The sequence below is a fragment of the Cetorhinus maximus genome, chromosome 3 (assembly GCF_964194155.1).
Source record: "Cetorhinus maximus chromosome 3, sCetMax3.hap1.1, whole genome shotgun sequence".
NCBI classification, from domain to species: Eukaryota; Metazoa; Chordata; class Chondrichthyes; order Lamniformes; family Cetorhinidae; genus Cetorhinus; species Cetorhinus maximus.
The window spans coordinates 195,006,849-195,032,959 of NC_135881.1; the positions used below are offsets into that span (position 1 = coordinate 195,006,849).

The 26,111-nt window shown below is 44.9% G+C and overlaps 1 protein-coding gene across 2 annotated transcripts in view; it reads right to left on the bottom strand.

The window, feature by feature from the left end:
• Positions 1–3,920: 3,920 nt before the first annotated feature.
• LOC144679150 (C-C chemokine receptor type 3-like) overlaps positions 3,921–26,111 on the bottom strand; it is a 37,433-nt gene continuing 15,242 nt past the window's right edge. For both annotated transcript variants that reach the window (XM_078539512.1, XM_078539511.1), the window contains exons 2-4: positions 22,321–22,367; positions 21,145–21,286; positions 3,921–5,393 (exon numbers count right to left, since the gene is read on the bottom strand). In XM_078539512.1, the coding sequence (XP_078395638.1) occupies positions 4,335–5,393; positions 21,145–21,204 (1,119 nt within the window). In that variant the 5' untranslated portion in view covers positions 21,205–21,286; positions 22,321–22,367 and the 3' untranslated portion in view covers positions 3,921–4,334. The remainder of the gene's footprint in view (positions 5,394–21,144; positions 21,287–22,320; positions 22,368–26,111) is intronic.

The window sequence follows — 26,111 nt, forward strand, 5'->3', positions numbered from 1 at the left end:
GACCCAGAGCCTGCTCTAGAACTAGGTCCCATCGTGATCTGCGTATCTGTGCCAGTGAAGGGTGTGGGTGAGCACTCTAATGGGCCTTCTTTTTTTAAAAATTCATTCACGGGATGTGGGCTTCGCTGGCTGGGCCAGCATTTATTTGCCCTTGAGAAGGTGGTGGTGAGCTGCTTTCTTGACCGCTGCAGTCCATGTGGTGTAAGTACACTCACGGTGCTGTTAGGAAGGGAGTTCCACGATTTTGACCCAGCGACTGGGAAGGAACGGCGATATATTTCCAAGTCAGGATGGTGAGTGACTTGGAGGGGACCTTCCAGGTGGTGGTGTTCCCATCTATCTGCTGCCCTTGTCCTTCTAGATGGTAGTGGTCATCGGTTTGGAAGGCTCTGTCTAAGGAGCCTTGGCGAATTCCCGCATTGCATTTTGCAGATGTACACGTTGCTGCTACTGTTTGTTGGTGGTGGAGTGAGTGAATGTTTGTGAGTGTGGTGCCAATCAAGTGGGCTGCTTTGTCCAGAATGGTGTCAAGCTTCTTGAGTGTTGTAGGAGCTGCACTCATCCAAGCAAATGGGGAGTATTCCATCACACTCCTGACTTGTACCTTGTAGATGGTGGACAGGCTTTGGGGAGTCAGGGTGTGAATTACTTGTCACATGATTCCTAGCCTCCGACCTGCTCTTGTAGCCACAGTATTTATATGGCTAGTCCAGTTCAGTTTCTGGTCAATGGTAACCCCCACAATTTTGATAGTGAGGGATTCAGTGATGGTATTGCCATTGAACATCAAGGGGCAATGGTTAGATTCTCTCTTGTTGGGGGTGGTCATTGCCTGGCACTTGTATGGCATGAATGTTACTTGCCACTTGTCAGCCCAAGCCTGGATATTGTTCAGGTCTTGCTGCATTTGGACATGGACTGCTTCAGTATCTGAGGAGTCGTGAATGGTGTTGCAATCATCAGCAAACATCCTTACTTCTGACGTTATGGTGGAAGGGAGGTCATTGATGGAGCAGCTGAAGATGGTTGAACTGAGGATGTTACCCTGAGGAACTCCTGCAGTGATGTCTTGGAGCTGAGATGGCTGGCCTCCAACAACCACAAGCATCTTCCTTTGTGGTAGGTATGACTCAAATCAATGGAGAGTTTTCCCCGATTCCCATTGACTCATTTTGCTAGGGTTCCATGACACCACGCTCAGTCAAATGTAGCTTTAATGTCAAGGGCAGTCACTCTCACCTCACCTCGGAGTTCAGCTCTTTTGTCCATGTTTGAACCAAGGCTGTAATGAGGTCAGGAACTGAGGGGCCTTGTGTAACCCAGTTTGGGTTAGCATCAGTGAGCAGGTTATTGCTAAGCAAGTGTTGCTTGATAGCACTGTTGATGACCCCCTTCCATTACTTTACTGATGATTGAGAGCAGACTGATGGGGTGGGGTGGGGTGGGGGGGTGGGGGTAGTTGGCCGGGTTGGATTTGTCCTGCTTTTTGTGTACAAGACATCCCTGGGCAATTTTCCACATAGCCGGGTAGATGCCAGTGTTGTAGATATACTGGAACAGCTTGGTTAGGGGAGCAGCAAGTTCTGGAGCACAAGTCTTCAGTACTATTGCAGGAATATTGTCAGGGCCCATAGCCTTTGCATTAGCCCGTGCCTTCAGCCGCTTATTGATATCACATGGAGTGAACCGAATTGGCTGAAAACTGCCATCTGTGATACTAAGGATCTTCAGAGGATCATTCACTCGGCACTTCTGGCTGAAGGGCTGAAGATTGTAGCAAATGCTTCAGCCTTGTTTTTTGCATGATGTGCTGGGCTCCCCCATCATTGAGGATGAGGATATTTGTGGAGCCTCACACTCCAGTGAGTTGTTTAATTGTCCACCACCATTCATGACTGGATGTGGCAGGACTGCAGAACTTAGATCTGATCTGTTGGTTGTGGGATCGCTTAGCCCTGTCTACCACTTGCTTGCTGCTTTGCTGTTTGGCACCTCATTTTTAAGAATGCCTGGTGCTGGGCCTGGCATGCCCTCCTACACTCTTCATTGAAACAGGGTTGATCCCTTGGCTTGACGGTAATGGTAGAGTGGGGGATATGCCAGGCCATGAGGTTACAGGTTGTGGCTGAGTACAATTCTGCTGCTGCCGATGCCCACGATTCCTCAAGGATGCCCAGTCTTGTGTTGCTAAGCCTGTTTGAAATCTATCCCATTTAGCACGGTGGTAGTGCCACAGAACACGATGGTGGGTATCCTCAATGCGAAGGAGGGACTTCGTTTCCACAGTGACTGTACGGTGGTCACTCCTACCTCTACTGTCATGGACAGATGCCTCTGTGGTAGGCAGATTGATGAGGATGAGGTCAAGTATTTTTTCCCTCTTGTTGTTTCCCTCACCACCTGCCACAGACCCAATCTAGTAGCTATGTCATTTCGGACTCGGCCAGCTCTGTCAGTGGTGGTGCTACCGAGCCACTCTTGGCGATGGACATTGAAGTCCCCGTGCAGCTCCGTGCCTCAGGGTGATTATGCAGCGCTCACTCGCACGCATGCGCAAAGATCGCACTCAGCTCGCTCACTCCCCCACCCCCCCCCACCCACCCCACCAACCCCCCCAAGCCCCCCGCACAGATAGCGCTCAGCTCTGCAGCTCGCCTTTCACACTGGGCAGGCCTTAATTGGCCCGCCAGCATGAAATCACGGTGTGTTGCCGATCGCAGACGGCTCCCGCCCGCCCCCGCCAAGGGCAAAATTCTGCCCATGTGTTCAAATCCCACCATGGCAGCTGGAGGAATTTAAATTCAATTGATGGAATAAAATGCTAGTAATAAAACTATTGGATTGTTGCAAAAACCCCACGTTGGGAGGGAACCTGCTGTCCTTACCTGGTCTAGCCTACACTCCAGGCTCCACCCGTATGCTTGGCTGCTACTTAAAAGCTCTGTGGAATAACGAACCATTCAGTTGGATAAACACGTATAACATATTGTAGAAAACTGGGTGGGTGGGTGAGGCGGTGCAGCACCAAGTGTGTGAGGGGTGGGCTGTTTGTGTTGGCATTTTACTAACGTACCTTTTGCAACCAGCGCGACTCAGGGGGTAGTGGGGGCGCCAATATTCTCAAAAGTAACCAGCACCTCTTTCCTGCACTAGGCCCATAGCTGACAAGTCTTCAAGCAGACAGCAAAGTGCTTTTTAAGTGTGGTGAGAGTTCCTGCCTCCACCTCCCTTTCAGGTAGTGAGCTCCAGGTCCCTACCACCCCCTCAGTGAAAAAATGTTTCCTCATCACCCATCTAATCCTTCTACCAATCACTTTAAATCTTTGCCCTCTGGTTATAGAAATCACATGTGGCAGTGTCTTATGACAACTCTGGGGACTCAGTGGCAATTCTGAAGGCTCCATGGCAACACAACCGGCTGGCATGGAAGCTCATGCGGCTGCCATCTTGGTTTTGGCAGCCAATGCTGAAAGAGGTTTCCAGGGTGACACGTCAATCCAGCAGTCTGGTGCTCTGATCTCCAACAAAACCTTGTGGCTATTGAGGTGCTGCCGTGGGAGAGTGACCTGGGCTCCGTAGGCATTCGCTGTCCTCTCTTAAGATCACCACATGCCAACTGCTCCACCAACCACTTCACCAGAACCGTTACTGGTGCCAGTCAGTCAGCCAGCCCAGGCTGGGTGGGGCTGAGGGTGTGGGGATGGGGGTGTGTTGGGGGGTGGTGGAATGTAAAATCTTAGAGCTGAATGCCTAATTATTCTTGAAATATGTTTGGAGTTTGGGATCATCCTCACCTTCAGCAATCAATGCTACTTTTGCAAGGCACCTATCACTGTTTGCTTTTGAATAATTGTTAAGACCTGAATTCCATATCTGCTAAATTAGTTTGAAACACAAAATTGATCAGGTGCAAGTTGTGCAATGGCCACGTTATGGTTTTTATTTATTTGTCATTTCCCGAAAGTATAATTTTAAACACAAGCAAACTTAGCAATAATCAGTTGCAACAAATAACCAACCATGAAATATGTAGACAAGAAAATCTTACATTAATGTTGAGAAACAATATTGTTAAGAGGTAAATTATGCACAATTTAGCAAAAAACTTAGCTGATACAAAGCAGGCTTAGAGAAAAGACTAGACAAAGCCAATTTATATCATCCCACTGGTTTGACTGTCTATGAAAGGTCAAACAGTATTTTTTTGCTGTATTACTCTTATTACAACTAATCCACTTTGTTCACATTACATCAAAAAAAAGAACATTTAGTTAGCAAAAGCACCACAAATTAAAAATTTCTTCAACCATGCATTTTTTAAAAGAAAGGCCAGACTACCAGTTATTTGTTGTATCATTACCAATGGAACCATCAGAATATTCCAAATGGGTATTCTTGGTGACGTATTTCCGCTGGTGACACATACTACAGGGCAAACAGTGGTCACAGAAATGAATTAGGTGTCTTCTAAATTTTTCACCCACAAAGGCATAAAAAATGGGATTGAGACAACAGTGAAAATAAGCCACAGTGTAAGAGATTGTGTGTGCATAATCCAGGTGCATCTCTGACTCACAGTTGTCAAACTCCAGCAGCTGAAACTCCTCCAAAGATCTCAAGAAAATCACAACATTGTAAGGTGCCCAACATAAAAAGAACACCACTACAATGGTGAATATAACTCTCAGCGTCCTGTGCTTCTGCACTGTTCTACACTTTACCAACGTCTGAATTATCCTAAAATAGCAGTACACAATGATAACAAATGGAAGGATGAAGAACAGTATATTTTGTTGGTAATATCTTAATAGTTTCCATGGAACTGCTTTTTCAATTGGGTAAATATTGTCGCAAGTAACTCTCTCATAATCGTATTCTAATTCAGCAAAGATAAAGTCAGGGATGGTTGCTAAGGTACTGGTCAGCCAAACAATCACACTTGTTACTGTTGCATAGCGAATTTTTCTAGATCTTGCAGCAGATACAGCATGAACAACTGCAAGGTACCGGTCAATGGTCATCAGTGTCAGGAACATTATACCACTGTAAAAGCCTATGTAAAACAAACCGCTCATTAATTTGCACATGGCAACTCCAAAGATCCAACCATGTAAATGATGAATTGCCCAGAAAGGAAGACAAATAGTAGAAAGTAAATCAGAAATGGCAAGGTTAAGAATGAATATATTTGTTATGCTTCTTAGATATTCATATTTCACAAGTACAAGCAAAACTAACCCATTTCCAATGAGACTGAGCATTAAAACTATTGCATAGAAGCTGGGCATGAGTATTTCTCCAAATGCGTTGATGTTTTCTTTCTCACACAGGTATTCATAATCAGCAGTTGGCATCTCTGTTGTGCTCTCCATCATTGGCAACTCAGTAGAGACCTGTTTTCACAAAAAGAATATTATTTTCATGACTTGTACATGTATTGCTTTTCAGCAGCTCTGAAATGATGCCTGGATTCTGTGGGAGAGGCAGCAGCTCTCCTCTCTCTGGACAACATCATGCCTGCTCTTACACCACTTACTTTGCCAGTGCCGTTGTTAGTGCCAGATAGGCCAGGCTGCTGCAGCCAAGCCCTCAGAGCCCACAGCTGCTCTTGGTCAACCATCACGGCCATCTGAAGTGACCTCAGAGGAATCTCAGCTGCCTTCCACATCTCAAGGTGCAACCACTGGGAATTCACTACTTCGGACATCTGAAAATGCGTTTAAATCACAGAACTCAGATGGTTCTGACTGTCATACAGCTATAGTTATCCAGGAACAGTTAGAAGAATTAAAACCAAAGGAAAGTAAACACGTGGCTAAAGGAGTGGTGCGGGAAAGAGGGGTTCCATTTCGTGGGGCACTGGCATCAGTATTGGAACAGGAGGGATCTGTACCGTTGGGACGGTCTCCACCTGAACCGATCTGGGACCAATGTTCTAGCGAAAAGGGTAAATAGGGTGGTCAACAGGACTTTAAAGTAGAAAGTGGGTGGGGGAAGGGAAGGGTAAAACTCCAAAGAAGTATGACTAATGGGAAACAAAGCAGCAGGTTAGCATGTGGGGGGGTGGATTCAACTTCATGGAAAATTATGAAAAAACTAAAAAGAAAGGAGAGCCCAGGAGAGGCTATTAAAGTCCCCAGAACACAAAATAGGACAGAGCATTTGGAAAGGGGTGGAATCTAACTTCAAGCACATCAGATAAAGGGACGACAATGAGAAAGGGGATGGGAAATACAGGACTGAAGGTGTTGTATCTGAATGCACGCAGTATACGAAATAAGGTAAATGAGCTTGTGGCGCAGATTGAAATTGGCAGGTATGATGTGGTGGGCATCACAGAGACATGGCTGCAAGGGGATCAGGACTGGGAGATAAATATCCAAGGATATACATCCTATCAAAAAGATAGGCAGGTTGACAGAGGGGGTGGGGTTGCTTTGTTAGTAAGAAATGAACTTAAATCGATAGCAAGAAATGACGTAGGATCAGATGATGTAGAATCTGTGTGGGTAGAGTTGAGGAACCGCAAAGGTAAAAAAACCATAATGGGAGTTATGTACAGGCCTCCGAACAGTAGTCAGGATGTGGAGCACAAGATACACCAGGAGATAGAAAAGGCGTGTAAGAAAGGCAAGGTTACAGTGATCATGGGGGATTTCAATATGCAGGTAGACTGGGAAAATCAGGTTGGTAGTGGATCCCAAGAAAAGGAATTTGTGGAATGTCTACGAGATGGCTTTTTGAAGCAGCTTGTGGTGGAGCCCACTAGGGAACAGGCAATTCTAGATTTAGTGATGTGTAATGAGGCAGATTTGATAAGGGAGCTTAAGGTGAAGGAACCCTTAGGAGGAAGTGACCATAATATGATAGAATTTACCCTGCAGTTTGAAAGGAAAAAGCTGGAATCAGATGTAACGGTATTACAGTTGAATAAAGGCAACTACAGAGGCATGAGGGAGGAGCTGGCCAGAATTGACTGGGAGATAAACCTAGCAGGAAAGACAGTGGAACAGCAATGGCAGGAGTTTCTGGGAGTAATTTGGGAGACACAGCAAAAATTCATCCCTAGGAAGAAGAAGCATACTAAAGGGAGGATGAGGCAGCCATGGCTGACAAGGGAAGTCAGGGACAGCATAAAAGCTAAAGAGAAAGCATACAATGCAGCAAAGAGCAGTGAGAAACCAGGGGACTGGGAAGCCTACAAAGACCAACAGAGGACAACTAAAAAAGAAATAAGGATGGAGAAGATTAAGTATCAGGGTAAACTAGACAGTAATATAAAAAAAGATTGCAAGAGTTTTTTTAGATATATAAAGGGTAAGAGAGAGGGAAAAGTGGACATTGGGCCGCTGGAAAATGACGCTGGAGAAGTAGTAGTGGGGAACAAAGAAATGGCGGAGGAACTGAATAGGTACTTTGCGTCAGTCTTCACAGTGGAAGACACGAGTGACATCCCCAAAGTTCAAGAGAGTTGGGGGGCAGAGGTGCTAGGAAAACTGAAAGGTCTGAAGGTGGATAAATGACCTGGACCAGATGGATTACACCCCAGAGTTCTGAAGGAGATAGCTGAAAAGATAGTGGAGGCGTTAGTGGTGATCTTTCAGGAATCACTGGAGTCAGGGAGGGTCCCAGAGGACTGGAAAATCGCTAATGTAACCCCCCTGTTTAAGAAGGGAGTGAGGCAAAAGACGGGAAATTACAGGCCGATTAGCCTGACCTTGGTCATTGGTAAGATTTTAGAGTCCATTATTAAGAATGAGATTTCAGAATACTTGGAAGTGCACGGTAAAATCGGGCAAAGCCAGCATGGTTTCATCAAGGGGAGGTCATGCCTGACAAATCTGTTAGAATTCTTTGAGGAGGTAACGAGTAGGTTAGACAAAGGAGAGCCAATGGATATTATCTACTTGGACTTCCAGAAGGCCTTTGACAAGGTGCCGCACAGGAGGCTGCTCAGTAAGATAAGAGCCCATGGTGTTAGAGGCAAGATACTAGCATGGATAGAAGATTGGCTGTCTGGCAGGAGGCAGAGAGTGGGGATAAGGGGGTCCTTCTCAGGATGGCGGCCGGTGACTAGTGGAGTTCCGCAGGGGTCAGTGTTGGGACCACAACTTTTCACTTTATACATTAACGATCTAATGAACTGAGGGCATCCTGGCTAAGTTTGCAGATGATACAAAGATAGGTGGAGGGACATTGAGTATTGAGGAGGTGGGGAGGCTGCAAAAGGATTTGGACAGGTTAGGAGAATGGGCAAAGAAGTGGCAGATGGAATACGACGTGAGGAAGTGTCAGGTCATGCACTTTGGTCTGAAGAATAGAGGCATTGGTTATTTTCTAAATGGGGAGAGAATTCAGAAATCTGGAGTGCAAAGGGACTTGGGAGTCCTAGTCCAGGATTCTCTTAAGGTTAACTTGTAGGTTGAGTCGGTAGTTAGGAAGGCAAATGCAATGTTGGCATTTATTTTGAGAGGACTAGAATATAAAAGCAGGGATGTGCTGCTGAGGCTTTATAAGGCTCTGGTCAGACCACATTTAGAATATTGTGAGCAATTTTGGGCCCCGAATCTCAGGAAGGATGTTCTGGCCCTGGAGAGGGTCCAGAGGAGGTTCACGAGAACGATCCCAGGAATGAAAGGCTTAACATGAGGAACGTTTGAGGACTCTGGGTCTATACTCGTTGGAGTTTAGAAGGATGAGGGGGGATCTGATTGAAATTTACAGAATACTGAAAGGCCTGGATAGAGTGGACGTGGGGAAGATGTTTCCATTAGTAGGAGAGACTAGGACCCGAAGGCACAGCCTCAGAGCAAAGGGAAGACCTTTTAGAACAGAAATGAGGAGAAACTTCTTTAGCCAGAGAGTGGTGAATCTATGGAATTCATTGTCACAGAAGGCTGTGGAGGCCAAGTCATTGAGTGCATTTAAGACCGAGATAGATAGGTTCTTGATTGGTAAGGGGATCAAAGGTTACGGGGAGAAGGCGGGAGAATGGGGTTGAGAAACTTATCAGCCATGATTGAACGGTGGAGCAGACTCGATGGGCCGAATGGCCTAATTTCTGCTCCTATGTCTTATGGTCTTATGGCGGGGGGTGGGGTTGTGGAGGGGCCCTTCCCCAGCACATCTTTGAGGTACCCCCACAATTACACTGCCCTGGAGCTCGGAAGTCACAGCCTATATCTTCCAGGGACCATTAACTGATCTAAAATGAATTATTACTTGGAAGAGCATAAATGACAGTCAACCTGGATTCCTTAATGTCTGACTAACCTGATTTAGGTTCTTCAATTAAATAACAAAGAGGGTTGCTGGAAGTAATGCAGCTGATTTTGTGTGCATATGGGCTACCAAAGGTGTTTGAACAAGTGCCACATTGTAGACTTGAAAGCAAAATTGAAGCCCATGTGATTAAATGGACAGTGGCAGAGCCTGGATACTAAACTGGCTGCAATATAGAAAGCAGTTGTTTTTCAGACTTGTGTCCCCCAGGGGGCAGTATTAGGACAACTGCTCTGTTTAATATATAACTTGGGTCCGTGGGTGAAATTTCAAAGTTTACAGACAACACCAAGCTTGGGAACGTTGTAAACGGTGAGGAGTACAACAACAAACTTCAGGTGGGGATAGTCAGACTGGTGAGGCGGGCAGACACATGACGGATAAAAATTTAAAACAGAAAATTATGAAATGATGGATTTTGGAAGTGAAATTATGAGATGCAATATAAACTACATGGTATGTGGATGGAAGCAAAATTCAGGTTCAAATAGAAAGGCGGAGGTTGCAAACAGTCTGGTTCAGCCTCCCAAAGTTACCAAGGGGAGGGATGGAGTCGATGGCTGGGGAATGAAACTTGGGGCAGGATTGAAGGCAACAGATTGTGTCTTCCCAATATTTAATTGGAGGAAATTTCTACTCATTCAGTACTGGGTGTTGGGCAAGCAACATGACAAATCAGAGGCAGTGGAGGAATCGAAAGAGATAATGATGACGTGGAGCTGTGTGTCATCAGTATACATGTGGAATCAAACATGTTTTGGATGATGCCCAGAGGCAACATGTAAATAGAATAGAAATATAGAAACATACAGCACAGATGGAAGCCATTCAGCCCATCATGCACGTGCTGGCTTTGAAAGACAACATCCTTGTTCTTCTTGTCCGTAACCCTGAAAATTCCTCATTCTTGAGTACCTGATCAGCTTCTTTTTAAAATTCCACCATATTTTCAGGTAGATTGTTCTCAATCAAGCCAACTCCCTCATCTCCCCTCTAGATCTTTTGGCAATGATTTTAACCTTTTATTGAACCGTTCGCCAGAGGGAATAATTATTTTCTCTCTATTCTGTCGAAACCTCTCCTCATCTTGAAAACATCTATTACCTCACCTCTTAACCTTCTCTGGTCTCAAGGAGGAGTTTTTCAATTTCTCCTCATAACAGAAGTCCCTCATCCCTGGTGACATCCTGGCAAACCTTCTCTCTACCCTTTCTAAGGCCTTTACCTCTTTCTTGCATTGTGTTGTTCAGAATTGTCCGCAATGCTCCAGCTGAGACCGAACCAGTGATCTGAAAAGTTCTAGCACAATCTCTAGCCCCATATTTAAAACTTCAAGTAACCCGCAGAAACAGGCTCTGGGAGGCTTCTTAGTCAAACAAAACAAACTTTATTTAAACAAGAGCTTCCGTGGCTGCTTGTATCCAGCCAGCCCCTTATACAGACATTTTTTCCTCGGAAATCCCTCCCTAGGATTTATTCCCCCGCACTAACCACATGTTGGTTGAACAAATCACGTGACCCCTACTCAGCTGAACAGAGCTTAAGGGGTCAGTCATCACGTAACCCATTAGTTTCTTTTTTAACCCCAATTTTGGTGAAAGGTCACAGACCTGAAGTGTTAACCCTGTCCCTCTCCCTACCTATAGTAATTATAGTTTTCAAAACAAAAAACTACTGCGGATGCTGGAAATCCAAAACAAAATGTTGAAGGGTAATGAGGACTCGAAACGTCAACTCTTTTCTTCTCCGCCGATGCTGCCAGACCTGCTGAGTTTTTCCAGGTAATTCTGTTTTTGTTTTGCAATTATAGTTTTCATAAGCGTAGGATAAAAGAATAATCCTGTTGTAAGATCACATGACCTGTGTAAACCAATGAGTTAGCAGTGCGGGGAACCTCTAGGAGAGAGTTCTTCTTTAGTTATAGAGTTAGATGCACGTGTAGCTGTTGCTGCTGCTGTCTTGTAAATAAAATTCAATGTTTCCACCAAGAAACGTTGCCTGGAAAAGCAACTCTATAATACTACCACAATGAGACACACGGAGACAGGGACTGAGTAAGCCATTGCAATGCTGATAATAAGGTTAAAAGAGCGCGAGGAGAGTAGAGACACGGGATAAAAGAGCACGAGGAGAGCGGAGACACAGGATAAAAGTGCGCGAGGAGAGCGGCGGAGACACAGGATAAAAGAGCGCGAGGAATGTGGCGGAGACACGGGATAAAAGAGCGCGAGGAGAGTGGAGACACAGGATAAAAGAGCGCAAGGAGAGCAGAGACACAGGATAAAAGAGCGCGAGGAGAGTGGCGGAGACACAGGATAAAAGAGCGCGAGGAGAGCGGAGACACAGGATAAAAGAGCGCGAGGAGAGTGGCGGAGACACAGGATAAAAGAGCGCGAGGAGAGTGGCGGAGACACAGGATAAAAGAGCGTGAGGAGAGCGGAGACACAGGGTAAAAGAGCGCGAGGAGAGCAGAGACACAGGATAAAAGAGCGCGAGGAGAGCGGCGGAGACACAGGATAAAAGAGCGCAAGGAGAGCAGAGACACAGGATAAAAGAGCGCGAGGAGAGCAGAGACACAGGATAAAAGAGCGCGAGGAGAGTGGCGGAGACACAGGATAAAAGAGCGCGAGGAGAGCAGAGACACAGGATAAAAGAGCGCGAGGAGAGTGGCGGAGACACAGGATAAAAGAGCGCAAGGAGAGCAGAGATACAGGATAAAAGAGCGTGAGGAGAGTGGCGAAGACACAGGATAAAAGAGCGCAAGGAGAGCAGAGACACAGGATAAAAGAGCGCAAGGAGACCAGAGACACAGGATAAAAGAGCGCGAGGAGAGCGGCGGAGACACAGGATAAAAGAGCGCGAGGAGAGCGGAGACACAGGATAAAAGAGCGCGAGGAGAGCGGAGACACAGGATAAAAGAGCGCAAGGAGAGCGCAGACACAGGATAAAAGAGCGCGAGGAGACCAGAGACACAGGATAAAAGAGCGCAAGGAGAGCGCAGACACAGGATAAAAGAGTGCAAGGAGAGCAGAGACACAGGATAAAAGAGCGCAAGGAGACCAGAGACACAGGATAAAAGAGCGCAAGGAGAGCGCAGACACAGGATAAAAGAGCGCAAGGAGAGCGCAGACACAGGATAAAAGAGCGCGAGGAGAGCGGAGACACAGGATAAAAGAGCGCAAGGAGAGCGCAGACACAGGATAAAAGAGCGCGAGGAGAGCGGTGGAGACACAGGATAAAAGAGCGCGAGGAGACCAGAGACACAGGATAAAAGAGCGCAAGGAGACCAGAGACACAGGATAAAAGAGCGCAAGGAGAGCGCAGACACAGGATAAAAGAGCGCGAGGAGAGCGGAGACACAGGATAAAAGAGCGCAAGGAGAGCGCAGACACAGGATAAAAGAGCGCGAGGAGAGCGGTGGAGACACAGGATAAAAGAGCGCGAGGAGAGCGGTGGAGACACAGGATAAAAGAGCGCGAGGAGAGTGGAGACACAGGATAAAAGAGCGCGAGGAGAGCGGTGGAGACACAGGATAAAAGAGCGTGAGGAGAGTTCCAGGGAGCAGAGTCGGAGAGCGGAGTTCCAGCGATGTGAGTATAAACACATTACCTCGGGGATTCGCGGACCTCCGGTCTTAAAAAAAATTTTAAAGTGGCGTCACGGTAAATCTGTGACCTGGTTGGCTGCTAGGGAATCTACACTGAATTTGAAACTAAAACATTGTTAAACTAATTAAACCAAATAAATTAATCACTTAATTAATAAGTAGAGGCTATCTAGACCAGAATCAGGGGATTACTGTTCTTAGAATTTAGCATTTTTAGTAGAAATCTAGCCCTAGGGAACGTATAGTTAATAAGGAGTCAATAAGCAATTATTAGATTTAAATTAATTTATTAAATAGTTCTAGAAATGGCAGTTGCTGGGGTGAAGTGCTTCACCTGTGGGATGTGGGAAATCTGTGATGCTTCAAGAGTCCTGGACAACTACAATGTACAATTGCAGCTCCTCACAGACCACATGGATCGGTTCGATCAGCAGTTGGATTCACTTAGGAGCATTCAGGTGGCGGAAAGCGTCATTGACAGGAGTTTTGGAGACGTGGTCACACCCAAGGTACAGACAGATAGATGGGTGACCGCTAGAAGGGGCAGTCAGTCAGTGCAGAAATCCCCTTTGGCTGTCCCCCTCTCTAACTGGTATACCATGTTGGATACTGTTGGGGGGGATGGCCTATCAGGGGAAAACAACAGCAGTAACCAGAGCAGTGGCATCACGGCTGTCTCTGTTGTTCAGCAGGGGGGGTCAAAGCACAGAAGAGCAATTGTCACAGGGACTCTATAGTCAGGGGCTCAGATAGGAGCTTCTGTGGTCATGAAAGAGACACCAGGATGGTATGTTGCCGTCCTGGTGCCAGGGTCCAGGATGTCTCTGATCGGGTACGGGACATTCTGAAGGGGGAGGGGGAACAGCCAGAGGTCGTGGTACACATTGGTACTAACGACATAGGCAGGAAGAGTGACGAGGTCCTGCAGCGGGAGTTCGGGGAGTTAGGCAGAAAGTTAAAAAACAGGACCTCTAGGGTTGTAATCTCAGGATTACTCCCTGTGCCACGTGCCAGTGAGGCTAGAAATAGGAAGATAGTGCAGCTGAACACGTGGCTGAACAGATGGTGTAGGAGGGAGGGTTTCCGATATCTGGATCAGTGGGATCTCTTCCGGGGCAGGTGGGACCTGTACAAGAAGGACGGGTTGCATCTAAACTGGAGGGGCACCAATATCCTGGCGGCGAGGTTTGCTAGTGTCACTCGGGAGGGTTTAAACTAGTATGGCGGGGGGTGGGAACCAGAGCAATAGGTCAGCAAGTGAAATAAAGGACTGGGAACCAGTGAATATGGCCAGTAGGACTAAGAGGAAGGGCAGGCAGGGAGAAATTACTGAACACAGTGCGACGGTGGGCTGAAATGCATTTGTTTCAATGCGAGAAGTATAACAAGCAAGGCAGATGAGCTTAGAGCTTGGATTAGTACTTGGGACTATGATTATATTGCTATTACAGAGGCTTGGTTGAAGGATGGACAGGATTGGCAGATAAACGTTCCAGGATTTAGATGTTTCAGGCAGGATAGAGAGGGATGTAGAAGAGGTGGGGGAGTTGCACTGCTGGTTAAGGGGAATATCACAGCTGTATGACAGGAGGACACCTTGGTGGGCTCATGCAGCGAGGCAATATGGATAGAGCTCCGGAATAGGAATGGTGCAGTCACATTGTTGGGCGTTTACTATAGGCCTCCCAATTGCCAGCGGGAGATTGAAGAACAGTTATGTAGGCAGATTTTGGAAAGATGTAAAAGCAATAGGGTTGTTATGGTGGGTGATTTTAACTTTCCCCTATATTGACTGGGAATCACTTAGTGCTATGGGTTTGGATGGTGCAGAATTTGTAAGGTGCATCCAGGAGGCCTTCCTGAGACAATATGTAGATAGTCCAACTAGGGAAGGGGCAATACTGGACCTGGTATTAGGGAATGAATCCGGCCAGGTGGTCGAAGTTTCAGTAGGGGAGCATTTTGGGAAAAGTGACCATAATTCAGTAAGTTTCAAGGTACTGGTGGATAAGGATAACAGGAGTCCTCGGGTTAAGGTGCTTAATTGGGGGAAGGCTAATTATAACAATATTAGGTAGGTACTGAGGAATTTAGACTGGAGGCGGATGTTTGAGGGCAAATCAACAGCTGACATGTAGGGGGCTTTCAAACGTCAGTTGATAAGAATTCAGGACTGGCATGTTCCTGCTAGGATGAAGGATAAGCATGGCAAGTTTCAGGAACCTTGGATAACGAAGGATATTGTGAGATTAGTCAAAAAGTAAGGGGAAGCATTCATAAGGGCTAGAAGGCTGGGAACAGATGAAGCCCGTGGAGAATATAAAGAAAGTAGGAAGAAACTTAAGCAAGGAGTCAGGAGGGCTAAAAGGGGTCATGAAAAGTCACTGGCAACCAGGATTAAGGAAAATCCCAAGGCCTTTTATACATATGTAAAAAGCAAGAGGGTAGCCAGGGAAAGGGTAGGCCCACTCAGGGACAGAGGTGGGAATCTGTGTGTGGAGCCAGAAGAAATGGGAGAGATACTAAATGAATACTTCTCATCAGTATTCACCAAAGAGAAGGACTTAGCGGTTGATTTGTCTAGGGAAGAGTGTGTAGATAGCCTGGATCATGTTAAGATCAAAAAAGAGGAGGTGTTGGGCGTCTTGAAGAATATTAAGGTGGATAAGTCCCCAGGGCCAGTTGGGATCTACCCCAGAGTACTGAGGGAGGCAAGACAGAAGATTGCTGGGGCCTTGACAGAAATCTTTGTATTCTCACTAGCTACGGGTGAGGTCCCAGAGGACTGGAGAATGGCCAATGTTGTTGCATTGTTTAAGAATGGTAGCCGGGATAATCCAGGAAATTACAGGCCGGTGAGCCTTATGTCAGTGGTAGGGAAATTATTGGAGAAGATTCTTCGTGACAGGATTTACTACCATTTGGAAGCAAATGGGCGTATTAGTGAGAAGCAGCATGGTTTTGTGAAGGGGAGGTCGTGTCTCACTAACTTGATCGAGTTTTTCGAGGAAGTGACAAAGATGATCGACGATGGAAGGGCAGTGGATGTTATATACATGGATTTCAGTAAGGCCCTTGACAAGGTCCCTCATGGCAGACTGGTACAGAAGGTAAAGTCGCACGGGATCAGAGGTGAGCTGGCAAGATGGATACAGAATTGGCTTGGTCATAGAAGACAGAGGGTAGCAGTGGAAGGGTGCTTTTCTGAATGGAGAGCTGTGACTAGTGGAGTTCCGCAGGGATCAGTGCTGGGACCTTTGCTGTTTGTAGTATACATAAATGATTTAGAGGAAAATGTAACTGGGCTAATTAGTAAGTTTGCAGACGACACTAAGGTTGGAGGAGTTGTAGATAGTGAAGAGGATTGTCAAAGGATACAATGGGATATAGATCGGTTGGAGACTTGGGCAGAGAAATGGCAGGTGGAGTTTAATCCGGACAAATGCGAGGTAATGCATTTTGGAAGGTCTAATACAGGCAGGAATTATACAGTAAATGGCAGAACCCTTAAGTGCATTGACGGGCAGAGGGATCTGGGTGTACAGGTCACTGAAAGTGGCAACGCAGGTAGATAAGGTAGTCAGGAAGGCATATGACATGCTTGCCTTCATTGGCAGGGGTATTAAGTATAAAAGCTGGGAAGTCATGCTGCAGCTGTATAGAACCTTGGTTAGGCCACACTTGGAATATTGCGTGCATTTCTGGTCGCCACATTACCAGAAGGATATGGAAGCATTGGAGAGGGTGCAGAGGAGGTTTACCAGGATGCTGCCTGGTCTGGAGGTTATTAGCTATGAGGAGAGGTTGGAGAAACTCAGATTGTTCTCACTAGAGCGACGGAGATTGAGGGGCGACTTGATAGAAGTTTACAAAATTATGAGTGGCATGGACAGAGTAGATAGTCAGAAGCTTTTTCCCAGGGTGGAAGAGTCAATTACTAGGGGACATAGGTTTAAGGTGAGAGGAGAAAACTATAGAGGAGATGTGCGGGGCAAGTTTTTTACGCAGAGGGTAGCGAGTGTCTGGAATTCGCTGCCAGAGGAGGTGGTGGAAGCAGGTACAATAGTGGTGTTTAAGAGGCAGCTTAACAAATACATGAATAGGATGGGAATAGAGGGATATGGACCCCGGAAGTGCAAAATGTTTTAGTTGGACGGGCAATATGATCGGCGCAGGCTTGGAGGGCCGAAGGGCCTGTTCCTGTGCTGTACTTTTCTTTGTTCTTTGTCTCAGTGCGTGCATAGGTCTGGGATTTTCTTGTAGTATGCACCTAGAATTATCTCACATATGGTGATGGCTTCATGACTTTATATTTTGCAAAGAACTGATGGTACATAATGTAGAGGCTGTCAGACAGCCTGATGAGTATATTGATGGTAAACAACCACTCTATGAATTGTAGGAAGCAGTCATAGCAGCAATGACTCCTGGACAGCTACTCATTTAGAACACTGTCATGGATATATATTGTGGTTGTTATGTGTTTGATTATGTGAGTCTGTTTACTAATAATGCTCACTGTGCTTGCTTGGTTAAACCTGATTGCAGAGTCAGAGAAAAGTAAACAAACTGTAACAAGCGCTGGAAGCCAGAGCTGAAACATGGAGTGGACATTTCAAAACAATATAAATAAAACCTGTTACACACAGAAACTAGTGTCATCTCTGCATAGATCTGAGATATAAATTATGCAACAAATATAGCAAAGTTATTTTGTAGTCTCAATCCATAAAAATCTTTATCTCTTCTCATCAATCTTTATCTGATCTAAATAAAAGTCCTGCCTCTCGTACCTAGCTATCACCTCCTAATCCTGAGCCTCAACATCAGGACAGCCCATTTTTCTCCAAGCATCAAATACTCCAGCGTTTTATTGCAGTTATTTACAGAAACATTCATTTTCTTTTTACACTGCGCATAAAGCGTGTGATCACGTTCACGTGTGATTCTCTTCTAACCTATTCTAACATACCTAAGCACCACCTGAGTGCCTGGGTTCTGAGCGCCTGAGATGAAAATGATTACCTCGAAATGTTATAAGCATCTCGGAGTGGAGATGGCCATTCTCTTAATGCTTCCAACCTCTGGGAGGGGCCGAACAGACTGGGTCTTTGTCACCAGCTTGTTGGTGACTTACTCCAGATCCATCCCAGGACAGGTGATAACTCAGAGAATCAGCCCAGAACTCTTTGGTACCTCAGGCATACTCCAATTTAATCTATAATTCACATCCTCACTTCCTCCATTGGGTTTGTCTAGGAAATGAGTGGAAAACTAATTATGTCAGCCCAACATACTTCTTGAATTCGGTGTTTTGTACTATAATTGTCCATGGCACAAGAACCCCATGTTAAGCATGAAGAAAAGAAAATATTTGGCGACTCAGTCCCATCTATGGATTATTGTCCTGACTCTAGGTGTAGGAATCAATCGTTGCTGCAACATCTTTTCAACATTAATTTAAATCATTTCCATGAAATTTAAAGAGTATGTATTTCCAATGTTAAATTGTTCATGATTTATAGCTAATAAAGTCCTTAAATATATCTTTGGGATCATTTTGTTCTAATAAACATTTTCCTGTCTCTCTAAACCAGTGTGGTATAATTGTGGTAAAAGCAAAAAACTGCAGATGCTGGAAATCCAAAACAAAAACAAAAATATCTGGAAAAACTCAGCAGGTCTGGCAGCATCTGCGGAAAGGCACACAGTTATCGTTTCGAGTCCGAATGACCCTTCAACAGAACTAAGGAAAAATAGAAAAGAGGTGAAATATAAGCTGGTTTAAGGGTGGGTGGGACAGGTAGAGCTGGATAGAGGGCCAGTGATAGGTGGAGATAACCAAAAGATGACACAGACAAAAGAACAAAGAGGTGTTGAAGGTGGTGATATTATCTAAGGAATGTGATAATTAAGGGTAGAAAGCAGGACAAGCAAGGTACAGATAGCCCTAGTGGGGGTGGGGTGGGGTGAAGGAATCAAAAAAGGCTAAAAGGTAGAGATAAAACAATGGAAAGGAAATACATTTAAAAATAATGAGACAGTCACTGAGGAAGGAAATATGGCTGCAAAAGCGGGTTTTAGTAAACACCTTGTCAAACACCAGGAGAGAAATGGAAAGCAATGAAGGTGAACAAGGCAAAAGAGAGATACGTAAATCCTGATGGGGAGAAGAGCAATACTTCTTCAAGGTAGGCATTCCTTGAAGAGAAGTGGCAGTCAATTAAACACTAAGATAAAAGCAAAAAACTGCGGATGCTGGAAATCCAAAACAAAAACAAAAATACCTGGAAAAACTCAGCAGGTCTGGCAATATCTGCGGAGAGGAACACAGTTAATGTTTCGAGTCCGAATGACCCTTTCCATTGTTTTATCTTTACCTTTTAGCCTTTTTTGATTCCTTCACCCCAACCCACCCCACTAGGGCTATCTGTACCTTGCTTGTCCTGCTTTCTACCCTTAATTATCACATTCCTTAGATAATATCACCACCTTCAACACCTCTTTGCCCTTTTGTCTGTGACATCTTTTGGTTATCTCCACCTATCACTGGCCCTCTATCCAGCTCTACCTGTCCCACCCACCCTTAAACCAGCTTATATTTCACCTCTCTTCTATTATTACTTAGTTCTGTTGAAGGGTCATTCGGACTCGAAACGTTAACTGTGTTCCGCTCCGCAGATGCTGCCAGACCTGCTGAGTTTTTCCAGGTATTTTTGTTTTTGTTTTGGTATAATTGTGGTGCATTTTTACCAGCACTTTGAAACAAGAATGCATCCAATCTGCAACACAATGTGGTTTTCAGGTATGATTTGGGCAGCATGTGTGACGTATAGGACCTACAATCACTGATGACCGTGCTAATTTATCGAACCTGCTTCAGCTAGAATCAGAATAAAGCTAAATAAAGCCAGGTGACGTGGTGGCATAGTGGTATTGGTACTGGATTAGTAATGCCCCAAGACCCAGGTTTAAATCCTGCTGCGGCAGATGGTGGAATTTGAATTCAATAAAAAAAACCATTTGCAATCGTTGTGGCTCCAGACCCACAACAATGTGGTTGACACTTAAATGAGCAAGGGCAACTGGGGATGAGGAACAAGTGCTGGCCCAGCCAGTGAAGCCCTCATCCTGTGAATGAATAAAAAAAAAAATGATAAATGGTGTTGTGGGTGTGAATGTCTTTATCCTAGGGACCTGTCATGAACGAAGACTGCAACATGTATAACCACATTTACCATGGCAACCATGTATTTAAATGAACCAATCCTGATGTTCCTCAAGGTGTTTTTGGGGGATCAGGATGATGCTGGGAAAGGATTTCAATCACTGGTGAAGAGTGTCACTATGCACATCAGAATGTGACACGGCAGCTCATTTGCACAGTAATTCATAGCCCAGCACAACCCCAAAATAGGCTGGCAGGAAAGAGCTTTGAGTCACACAGTTTAAATGCCTGTTGCAACATAAAGTGGCAGCAGCTTCCTGGCAGGCCAGCTCAATGTTGTTAGCTCCACTTTTTATCAGCATGTCAAACTGCACTGACTTCTTGGTAAAGTATTGTTTGTGCCTCCCTCAAGTGCCTTCTCAGAACGGAACAAGGGCCGCAGGAGCTAAGCCATTTCACAGCAACTTCATTGTCTAGTGTGCCAGCAGACTCAGACACTGAGGAGGTTGAAATACAGGTCACGTCATTTTTATCTGCAGAAATCAAGGTCCTTCTGAAAGCAAATAAGAAAACTGGGGCCGCACAGGAGAAAGCTAGTGAAATGCGTAACCGAAACCATGTGGAGTTAAGTAGGAGTGATGTAGAGTGCCATCTCTCCCCCCACCCGCCCCCATAACACCAGATTAGTGCCACAAAGGTTTCAATGACCTGATGGAGACAGGAAAAGCAAGGTCACAGCCTTCCCTTTTCATTTAGGCACCATGGGATCAGCTCCACTGATCACCCTAATTTCTTAAAATAAATTACAATAAATTACACAACATACAATGGCTCAATGGTCATTAACTCTACTTAGAACCTTGTCTGTGCAGTATAAGGGTCAGGCGCATATCGGGTTAATGCGGCACTGAGTACAGTACTTTCCACACAGTGATGTAAGAGGACAGTCTAGTGTTGGACAGAGTCATGGAGACCAGCAAGCATGGAGACAGCTCCTAGCTTGTACCCTTTACTATATATATGTAAATAGTTCTAACAGTCTTACACTTAACCTGCAAAAGACTATGAAGACTTCTTCAAGACCTACCGAACTGTGACCAACACCATACAACATGGTGGCAGCGCTGGGCGTTACAGAAATTTGCATCTCCTTACAACTCCGATCTTTTATGTTGTAGAATCCTTCTAGAATCGGCCCTGGATCTGGAGCATCAACTGTCTGCTGGCAGCTGGAAAATAACATTCAAAGGCAACTTTTCATTAACATTCAACACTCCTTACCTAATACTGTTAATTTTGTTCGAGGAAAAACTAGCACAGAAGGCCCGGCAAAGGCAGGCTACCAACTGCAAAATCTTGGACATAAGGCAGCAGATTCAGTAGGAGGACTAGGTACTCTGCTTTAGCTATTAGTGATGGAGAGGTCACTGGACCAGTACTATGTGTAGCTGAGTATGTACAAAGTAGTGCATCCTACTACAATAGTACCTTCGTGAACACAGCTGCCACCAGGTTCAGAGCATCTTGTCACTTTATCTTGTCACTCTCTCTAGATCTGGCACTTCCATTCTGAGCTCATTAACTTTTCTTCTGAAGATTATTCACAGTCAAGCAGGCAGATAGTGAGGAAAAGAGAAAGGAGAATGATGAGGAGACTGGCCTCTGTCCTTAAGGCTCTTTCAAACCTTCTAATCCTTTCCCACACACCAGCTTAAAGAGTTCGACCGGGGTGGGGGGGTGATACTTGAGATGAGGAAGAGGGATTCACAGGAGTGGAGAGCGGGGAGGGCTTGATGGTACCTCAACAAAAGCTGCAAAGCCAGTTACTCTTGACTGGAGAGCTAGGATTTCAGATTTCATGGATCACAAACCAAAGGGGAGGATTTTAATGAGCAACAGAACTTATGTGCAGGCACTTAGAACCATCTCTCAGAATGTGCTGCAGATGTAACTGTACTTACAACAGCAACATCAGGGAAGTTTTTCTTTTTGCAGAATTCAACAGAGGATGTGGCCATTTGGGATTTTGATCACTGGGAGAGAAGGAGCAGTATGAATTAGGTGAGCTTTGTGGCATTTCTTCGATCCACAGTCTCATCACCTGAAGTTCTGCAACAGGAGTGCAGCTATGTGACCTCAGTGCTCTCCTTTGCTTCAGAATTTATCCAATTGTATTGATGACATAAACATTTAACATTTATCCAAAATTACTTAACTAGTCAACAAAACACAAAATATGGTTTTAAAATAATGGTTTACATACCTAAGCACAGTGGAATCCTTTTAATTAGACGGAGGGAAACATAAAATCTATAGAGAAAGGATTCAAACATATTAATTAGCCATGTAACTAATGGGAATATGACCATTAGAATAAATTATCTACACTTATCTAGTGCAAATCTGAACATAATTATTTCACATTGAGCTGATGTACTTTATTTCCTTTGTTTTGCCATATAATTTTAGGTGGTCTCAGAGCAGTTGCGAGAGGGAGATTTGGTGGTAATTAACAATCCCGCTGCTCCAATCCTACAAATGGAAGCTGTTACCAAAATACCGGTGGCTGTCTGTTAATTGAATTTAAATGCTGTTATGATGTCAAGCATCGGATTTCAGTCTGTGGTCCATCCATTGTTTGACAGAACATTAAATAATTGCAGGGTCATAATCTGTGGCCCTCCCAGTGCAGCACAGCGGAGAAAAGACTGCAAATCAAGCCAGGGTCCGTCTATACCAGGCCCCAACCTTTCTGAACAATTTCCTTTGTCTGCCTTGATTAAGTATGAAGATTTTCATCACCAGAAACAAGGCCTGCTGATGGAGAAAAGGCAATGTCAAGAGGCAGGAGCTCCTCATTCAGAAATTTCATCATCCCCAAACAGACAGGACACTGGCTGACAAGAAAGTAAACATACTAGCCTGCCAATTGGCTAAAAATCAAATTAAATTTGGGATATGGACAAGGGAGCATGGCAATCTTTGCCAACACTGGCAAAGTTGCATTTATTGCTGAACACTAGTTGCTCAATATGAGTCAACCACTTAGTGTGGGACACTCTTAACAGGGAAGGGTTTCATCCGATGGATATTCATGTTGCTATAGTGACCAGAGATACCTAACAATGCATATGAATACTTGATATCCAGAAAGCTGCCATGTGCTTTCATTGTGCAGCACCCACCACTGTCTGTGTGGCTTTTTGGAAACCCAAGATATTCTCTGGTGCTGTGGCTGTTGACCTCGTTCCATTCTTCTAAGATTCCAGTTCAGTACTGATATAGTGATGTTCACGGAACCACCAAAACCATTTATGGAGCAGCTGACAAGCCTTCTGAAAGCATACTTCAAGTGTCCTGATAGAGCTGGGGTTAACCTGCAGTGTAGTCCAAGCCAGGGTGTCCAAGGACTACGGTAGCTTGCTACATACTGCACAACTTTTGCAGTATGTGAATCAGGAAGAGCAAAGTAAGAGGAAGGAGTGCAATTGTAGCAAGATGATTAGGTTACACAAAGGACCCCTTTGCCAGCTTCAAGTCATCTTTGAGCCAATCCATTGTGCTGTCATTGAAGATTATGGCCTAAGATCAGAATCTCTGCAGTTAAGCCATGGCTTGCACCCTCGGTTCTCATTGTCACTCCCAAGCCCTTTCATCTCATTGGTGCATTCTACATCACACTGTGACATACCCTATGCCACACCAGTTAAATTCTCGCAAATGGATGCATCTAGGCTGATACTTGAATTACGTAAATTGCCAAGATGGAGTCAGGGTGTCAGAGGCAGGAATTAGTGCTTAGTGCTGTACAAAACTGCCAGTCTGCTTGTCAAGTTTTCCTTTGTGTCCAGTGTTTATGAGGGACACAAAGGTCTTTCATTTTAGAAAGATGCACTCTCACTTGTGATTCAGAAAAAGTTAACGAGCCTTTCACATACTCAAAATACTCACAGTAAGCACTCACAGAATTACAGGTGAGCCATCTCATTGCCGATCTGAACCTGGCAGCTCTCCTGCATCTACCACCTGGCATATCTGCCCAAAAGCGATGGCAATACTTCCAAAATTCCCATTTAAGGATCTGATGGTTGCCTTCCTTCCACCTAGGTACTTATTGTGAGTGACCTATTCCTTTGCAAAGAATATGAATGTATGTAAAAAAAAAAGCAAGGAATTAAATCAAAATTGAATGCTACCAAGGTATCGGAAGATGTTCTTGCCCTCCTAGTCCTTATATGTCATCTCTAGGGAACACTATGGGAATCCTGAGATACTGGCCACCACAGCCACTCCTGCTCCAGGTCCACTTTCTGCCACTCTCTTCTCACTGTGTTCTTGCTCTATCCATGCTCTTTTAAGACATGCAATGATTTATAGAGTCATACACCTCAGAAGGGGCCATTCAGCCCATCATTCCTATGCCTCCTCTGTGAAAGAAATATCCAATTAGTTCCACTTCCCTGCTCTTTCCTCATAGCGATACAATTATTTCCCTTTCAAATATTGATGCATTTCCCTTTTGAAAGTTACCATTGAATCTGATTCTACCATCCTTTCAGGCAGAGTGAAAAAGATTATAACAATATTGCGTAGAAAAGAATTCTCTTCATCCACTCTTGTTTCTCTTGACAATTACCTAGTATCCCCTGGTTACCAAGCCTCCTGCAATTGGAAATAGTTTCTCTATATCTACTATCCAAAGTGGCAGAACAAGTCAGTCAGGTTATTAAAAAAAGCTTTATAAACAGAGTCACAAACAGGATGTTGAACAAGGTATCGAAAGATATTATTGCCTACTTTGTCCTTATATGTGTCAATGCCACCCCCAGGGAACTCTGTGAGAATTTCTTTTTCTTTATTGTGTTGAATGTCTATTAAATCGCCCCTTGAATTTCTCCGCTCCAAGGAAAATAACCCCAGCTTCTTCAGTCTCTCTATAGAACTGAAGCCCACACCCTCCCCAAAACCTTGAAACCCTTCCTAAAGTACAGGGACCAGAATTAAACGCAAAACTCCTGCTGAGGCCTGACCTATGATTTATGAAATTTAACATACCCTTGCTTTGGTACCCTGTGATTCGGTTTATAAAGCTTTTTTTTTAACAACCTGACTGACTTGTTCTGCCACAATCACAGATTTGTGTAGCTAATTCCACCCCCCCCTTCCCAAGGTTTCTCTACTCCTGAATCCCTCTTACGATTGTACCATTTAGTTTATGTTGCTTCTCCTCATTCTTCCTTCTAAAACGTATCACTTCACACGTCTCTGTATTTGATGTTTATGTCCATTTCATCAGTCTGTTTCATCTGAATCTACTTTTATCCTCCTCACTGTTTAATGCATTTCTGAGTTTCTTGTCATCTGCAAACTGTGAAATAATGCCATATATATATATATATATGTGTGTGTGTGTGTGTTGTGTATGTGTGTGTTTAATAAAACACATATATATATTATATATATAGCTCCTGGGGGGGCAGCACTGTCAAATACTTTCCCAGCTGAAAAACCACCATTCATCACTGCTTTCTATCTCGAAGCCAGCCCACCTTATGCCAGCTCACTTATTGTTTTAATGTCAGTGACCATCCCGCTGCCAGGGGGTGATTCCCTCATTTAAATGTTTTAATTATGCAGCATGTCTCAGATTTATTTCGATATCCGGCTTCAATACTGGCCGACAGGGAACACCAGACCAACAAGAAACACCGGGCAGCTACAGGGAGCCGAGGACTGCTGCATGGAGCAGGTAAGTGCATTTCCAGCACTGCTTGTGGACCAGAAGGAACAGGTGTGTTTCCCCAGCATCCCCCCCGCCCCCAACCCCCACTGATCCCCAAGCAATGCTGTTGATCTGCACCAGTGATCTGAATGCCTCCCATGCAGTCTGATGCCCTCCTGATGTCCTCCATGCCCTGAAATATCCTCCCAACCCACCCCATCCTTCTATGGACCCCTCTCCCCCACAATCTCCTCCTCCCCTATTTCTCCAATCTCTTCATATGTCATCTATGTTCCCTGGTTGCGGCCTGGTATCATAGGCCTATTTCCCAA